Below are 7,001 nucleotides of genomic sequence, written 5' to 3' on the forward strand. Positions count from 1 at the left end.
CCAGCCCCAAGCATCCAGTATCATGCATCAAACCTGTTTCAACTTTTGACTTTTACCATCAGGTTAAAAATACCAGATTTTGTCAAACAGAATATTGTTTCTCATAGTTTCTTGTAAGGCTGCTAGAAACAAAATATTTAAATTTGGAAACTTCTTTGATGTACATGCTTCTTGCTTTTCACTTACTCTGTGAAACTTAAGCTTTGTTAATGGTGCCTCCCAAGTGGTTTTCCTTTCTCCCGCCCTCCCTCTATCCTTCCTTCCCTCCCCACCCTCTCTTTTTTCTCTTTTTTATTTCCTAGACTAGCTGCTGCTGCTGCTGCTAAGTCGCTTCAGTCGTGTCCGACTCTGTGCGACCTCATAGACGGCAGCGCACCAGGCTCCCCCGTCCCTGGGATTCTCCAGGCAAGAACACTGGAGTGGGTTGCCATGGCCTTCTCCAATGCATGAAAGGAAAAAGGGAAAGGGAAGTCGCTCAGTCGTGTTCAACTCTTCCCGACCCTATGGACTGCAGCCCACCAGGCTCCTCCACCCGTGGGATTTTCCAGGCGAGAGGACTGGAGTGGGTTGCCATTGCCTTCTCCGCCTAGACTAGCTAGCAGGTAGTATTTCCATAAGAATAACACCTAAAATGTCTACTTTTTTTTGAAAACAAAATTGAAATCACCAAAGCATTTTTATTGATCCAATCGTTCATTTTTGCCCTCTTCTTACTGAAGAATCAAATCCTAAATCTGAGACCAAAACAACTCTTGAGCTTTACATTTATCTTTGTACTTTGTCTAACCCCTTCTGTCGGCAACCTCTTGGTAGCACACATACAAGTCATGAGTTGACCTATGGCTGAGTAAGCCTGGAGGTCATGTGCCCATTTCTTTGATGAACTGGGAGGGTGTTCTGCACGTTCATTATACTCCTTTGGAAGTTCTGATTAGGCAAGATATCTGAGGAATTTGCCCAGCCAGCTCTGTAAGAGTGGGTGACCCTAGAGGTGACTTTCAATGTGTTTCCATTATTCTTAATCTGTTTGGTAACTTCTCAGCACAGTAACAACTTCTCAGCAGTTTGGCAGCAGCTGAGGGTATGAGGGGGAATTCCCTGGTGGCTCAGCAGTAAAGAACCCGCCTGCAATGTAGGAGATACAGGAGACACAGGTTCAACCCCTGGGTCGGGAAGATATCCTGGAGGAGAGCTTAGAAGTGCACTTCAGTATCCTTGCTGGGAAAATCTCATGGACAGAGGAGCCTGGCGGGCTACAATCCATGGGGCTGCAAAGAGCCGGAGATGACTGAAAGGACTGAGCACACGAGCAGAAGGGAAGGAGGGAGGTGGGGAACTTCCGGTGAGTCTGATTCATGATCTATACAATGCAGAGCTAACTCAATTAAATATCTCAAGAAATCTCTTTTCTAATCTGAAGAGTATCTCATATATTTTCAATTTTTTTCCTTCTTTGTTTAATCACCAATTAAACCACACTGGTAGCTAACTGTACTTGCTTGGGTGAATGGAAGCTTGGCAATGACAGAAGAATTTCATTTTAAGTTATGGATTGCTGCCCAGGTCAACCAACCCATAGGAGATATGGAGCTAGAAGATTGACTGGGCATTTGTGAGGTCTGCCTTTTCCCATTCAGCTCGGGAAGGAGCTCTTTATTTGGTCTATCGAGTTGATTGTTCGAAATCTAAAAAAAAACTTCTTTTACTAGGGACCTGACATGATATACCATAATGACTTGGAAAGAAACGTTAAACAGTCCATCCTGTCAACGGTGGCTGCCGGGCGCCGACAGACCATGGCAGGTCTTTTTATCAGGTCAATGAGCTGCTAAAAATTGTCTAAGTAGGACCCTGCCCTGATAGGCTATAGTGCCTCCGAGGAAGTCATTATAGAATATCAAGTAAACAATACACATTTAAAAAAATTACTAATTAGGTTTTGCAGCAATACTTCTCATCCTTAGGGGCTCTACAGTGAGATAATTGACCGCGACGTGAGTTATGCCTCCCAAACCCAAGGCATGAAGGTTAATTATTGTGGTGAACAGCCCCCAGCAAAGGAGACCATGGTGATGAGATGCTGACATCTCAAACATGTTTTGATGTATCTTTTATTTTTTTTAAATAAAACTTTTGGAATAGTTTAGATCAAAGGTTAAAGTGATACAGCTAACAATAACAGCAACCAGAAAATAACCCCAAAAGGAGAGAAATAAGGTATGTTGGAGAAAGAAGCTTTCTCCAGGAAAGAAGCTCTTCTCTTAGGAAGCTTTTATATATACATGTATACACAACAGGAGGATTGAGAAATTTGTCAAGATATTAACTGAGCCAGAATAATCCCTTGAGGTACCTTTGAATTAGACAGTCCTCTCTGTGGTCCTTAGACTATATTGTGCCTTGAAAATGACTAAAATGTCGTTTTCAGTGTATAATGTTTAGTCCCTTGAAAGAGAGTTTCAATATCCTTATATGGAATGGGACATTAGATACTAAGTTTACAGCAGAAATTCTTACTCTCTTTTGGCAGTAATGTACCTTTTTGAGTGAATGGTATGATTCGAATTTTTTTAACTTGGAATTCATGATTAAGGATTTAACTTGATCTCAGTGTAATCTGTGGTGCTGGAGAAGACTCCTGAGAGTCCCTTGGATTGCAAGGAGATCAAGCCAGTCCATCCTAAAGGAAATCAGTCTTGAATATTCATTGGAAGCACTGATGCTAAAGCGAAACTCCAATACTTTGCCCACCTGATGCGAAGAGCTGACTCACTGAAAAAGACTCTGATTCTGGGAAGACTGAAGGCAAAAGGAGAAGTGGGTGGCAGAGGATGAGATGGTTAGATAGCATCATCGACTCAATGGGCATGAATTTGAGAAAATTCCAAGACGGTGGAGACAGTGAAAGACAGAAGAACCGGTGTGCTCCAGCCCATGGGGTTGCAAAGAGTTGGACATGACTTAGTGACAGAACAACAGTGTAATCTGATTGAATGTTTAAAAAAGGGGATGTTAAGGTTATGAAGGAATAAGAACAAAATTTATTTCTTGGTTCAATTGAGAAGAGAAAATACGTTGCAGCTTATTGTTACTATTATATCAGAGAATTTGCTCATGAGGATGTTGAGACATTATTCGAAAAGAACCAAGTGTTCAAGATTTAGTATGTGAATTTGCATGTATATATTACGACATGGCCTCCTGCCTAAGTAATAGTCAGGAGAACTGAATGTGTACAAACACAGTTGCCTTATTGTCCTTCGATGTTAGAAAACTTTGGTGAGATAAATACTGCATACATTAGAAATGAGAAGACACCTTGCAAAACTGACTTTTCATTAGATAGCAAATCACCTATTTTTAAACGTCTGATGGGGAGATGTTTGAGGAAGTAGACCTAAGGAATTCGAGGTAGTGAGACTTGGAAACTTTAATATGGAAATATCTGCATCAAAATACATACATTGTGGGAATGGTGTTCTATATTTCAGTGATAAGATTTGAATAAATTACAACTGTGAAGAGTGGAATAGCCATGAAATTGTAGCTCTGCTTGTCAAAAAAACTAGTGCAACATGGAAAAGGAAGACAAGCCATGGATAGGCATTATGCTAAGTGAATAAGTCAGACAAAGATAAATGCCATATGATATCACGTACATGTGGAATCCAAAAAATGCAACAGACTAGTGGATATAACAAAAAAGCAGCAGACTCACAGATACAGAGAACAAACCAGTGGTTACCAATTGGCAGAGAGAAGTGGGGAGGGGCAAGATAGGGATAGGGTATTAAGAAGTACAAATTATTAAGTATAAAATAAGTTACAAAGATCTATTATACAACACAGGGAACATAGCCAATATTTTAAAACTACAAATGGAGTGTAACCTTTAAAAATTGTGATTTTTTTATATTGTACACTTATATAATATTACACAGCAACGATACTTCAATAAAAAAGTAAACTTTAATGTGAAAAAAAAAAAAACCAAGGAAGACAAGTTATATAAATTCTTTCTTCCTACATTGGAACAAATACTTGACCTATTATTTTTCTCCATCGAGTTAATGAGGCAGTTAATCACAGTTGGCCAGGCCAGTTTTGTATTTTGCCTCCAGTGTCATTCATTGGCTTTGCTTAGCATACCTTATCATGGGAAATCATTCAGTATCCTTCCTTGAGGTCAAGCGGCCACAAATGTTTCAGACACAAGAGATAAACACTTACCGTTCTTGCATGGGCGGAAGTTGTATCCAGCTATTAAATCGGGGGTCGTATCGGCTGACAAAATTCGTACTGTGTTTTCCTGTAAAGATATATTTGAGACACTTAAAACTTAAGATTCCTTTGTTGTTTTGCACATTGAATAGTGTTTTATAAGATGCCCCTGTTCTCTGGTTTAACAAACAGATGAAAGTTAGGGGGACTATCTAACATAGTATGAGAATGAGGAGTCAGAACAAAAATCTATGTGCCACTTTAAATATTTTTCTCCTTTTTCTTCTTTTCTCCTCTACTTTTTTTGGGGGGGATGAGTTAGTATAAAAATAGTGAAGTGAAAGTAATAATAAACATAAGTCAACCATAATAATAAAAGCAGATATGTTTATCAAACTAGTTTTATCCCAAAGTTAGGGTAAAATTTCTGTGTTTCTGTATTTGCGTTTTAAAAACATGAAGTTATTATCTAATCATAATCAGTTCCAGAGACTACATTGAGTGATATCTCTGGTTAAAGTATTTTTGATTTTTTTAAAATCAAATTTAAGAATTCTAGCAGTGGTAGAGACCACTCTGTCTCCATGGAAATGATAGCTCTCACTACAATAAGAGTTTGCATACGAAATCAGTTGTAGCCTATGTGTGTCAAGTAAGTTCTGCTTTTGCATTTGGGGAGCACACAGTTGCTGTAGCAGGTAGGTTTGCTGAAATGTGAAACATGAGACCTCAGAGCTGGTTATTTAATAACCAGGTTATTTCCTCTGTTGAGCCTAAGAAGCATAGTAATGTCTCCAATGTGTCAAAATGAACCTTATTGTACATACAGATTGACACCAAAGCAAGAAATACAAGCAAAGAGTGTGTTACATTTTCTTTGTACCATTTGAGATGATAATCATCTAAAATACCTGAGGTCTTAACTCTAAAAGTCTGTTTTTTGTTAATATATGTGGAACTAACCCTTGAAATATAGGTACTAAAATTCACTGCAGGAATAAACAGATAGGAGTGTGTGTGTGCGTGTGTGTGTACATGCACTCACACAGGCATGAATACACCACACAATTATTAATTGCACAAATACACACTGAGTACCCACTATGTGTCTTACCTATTCTAGGTCTGGGACTATATTGGTAAACAAAAAAGACAAAGTTCCAGTACTTACAAGGAAATAAATACAAACTTGTAAATTCATCAAGTGAAGATGAATGTTATAAAGAAAAATGAAGGGGGGATCGATAAAGGGAAACTCAGTTTCAGTACTATGGGCACCTGTTCACAGATACACTCTGAAAGTCATGCAAATATCTGCAGAATTAGAGTCTCAGACAGTAGGCAAAGTGAGCATAACCTCTCCCTGGGCTGGCCATGGGTTCAAAACCAGCAAGACTGCAGGGGCTACTTGGACAGAAGTCAGAAGTATATGAAGGTCTGGACACAGTGTGCCTTGTGGACTGATGTTGATTTTTGTCTTTTCTTCTAAGAACATTAGGAAGTCACTGGAAGGTTTTGAGCCAACAAGGAATGTGGCCTCACTTCTCTCTTACCGTGACCACTCTGGCTGCTGTGTAACAGAAAGACTGCAGAAGGGCTGCTCTGGAAGTGGGTGCCATCACAACAATCAAGGCAAGAGCTGGCTTGAATGAAGGTGGAGGCAAGATATGGCCATATTGGCATCTACTGTTTGGTCACAGCCAATACAATTTTTTGATAGACTGAGCATTGGTGTAAGAAAAGGTGAATAATTAAAGATGACTGTCAGAATTTTAGCCATAGTATCTGGTCAGAGGGGTTTCTCTGGTGGTTCAGTGGTAAAGAATCTGCCTGCCAATGTAGGAGACGTAGGTTTGATCACTGATCTGGGACTATCCCCTGGAGAAGGAAATGGCAGCCAACTCCACTATTCTTGCCTGGGAAATCCCATGGACAGAAGAGCCTGGCGGGCTGTAGCCCATGGGTTTGCAAAAGAGTTGGACGTGACTTAGCAACTAAAACAACAATAACAACAACTGGTTGGAATGTCATGCAGTTTGCTGAGGTGGGGAAGACCAGGCAGGAATAGTTGAGGGTTAGGGAGGGAAGCCATGAATTTTGTTTTGGACTTAATCTGCAGAATCCTATGGGATCTCAAAGTGAAAGTGGCTCACAGGCCACTGGCTAACTGAGACTGAGTTATTGTTTGAAACCATAGAACAGGATGAAAATCTTTAGTGAGAGGGTATGGAAATGGAAGATAAAGAGTCCTGGAAATGAACTCTGGGGGAGAAGAAGAAAAATCAGCAAAGGAAAGGAACTGTCAGAAGTAGGAAGGAAAGTGTGGTGGGAGTTTGGAAGCCATGTCAGATAGAGGAGTGAGGAATGGAGAACTGACCATGGGATTTGGAAACTTAGCAGTGACCATGACAAGCCTTGTTTACACAGTGGACAGGAGGGGATGAAAGCCTAAGGGGGGACTCCTCAGGAGAGGCTAAGATATAAGAAAGCAGAGGCAAGAGGACAGGCAAAGCTTTTAGGGCTTTTGGCATAAAAAGATGAAGATGATAGCTGGAAGATGCAGCATCAAGAGAAATTTTTATTTGGTTGTTGGTCATGTTTTTAAATTCAGAAGTACTCCAAAGTACTTGAGGAGGCAAAAGGGAATGAGGAGTAGACTTCAGGTTGGAGCAGAAATAATAATAGGAGGGATGGCTGCTGCTGTGCTAAGTCGTGTCTGACTCTTTGCGACTTCATGGACACCAGGCTCCTCTGTCCATGGTGTTATCCCTGCAAGAAGA

The 7,001-nt window shown here is 40.2% G+C and overlaps 1 protein-coding gene across 1 annotated transcript in view; it reads right to left on the minus strand.

Moving 5' to 3' along the window:
• KLHL14 (kelch-like family member 14) overlaps window positions 1-7,001 on the minus strand; it is a 111,405-nt gene that overhangs the window by 11,838 nt on the left and 92,566 nt on the right. The window contains exon 6 of the mRNA XM_010828996.1: window positions 4,231-4,309. Coding sequence (XP_010827298.1) covers window positions 4,231-4,309 — 79 coding nt within the window. The remainder of the gene's footprint in view (window positions 1-4,230; window positions 4,310-7,001) is intronic.

This window comes from Bison bison, unplaced genomic scaffold, assembly GCF_000754665.1.
Source record: "Bison bison bison isolate TAMUID 2011002044 unplaced genomic scaffold, Bison_UMD1.0 scf7180017864498, whole genome shotgun sequence".
Taxonomy (NCBI): Eukaryota; Metazoa; Chordata; class Mammalia; order Artiodactyla; family Bovidae; genus Bison; species Bison bison.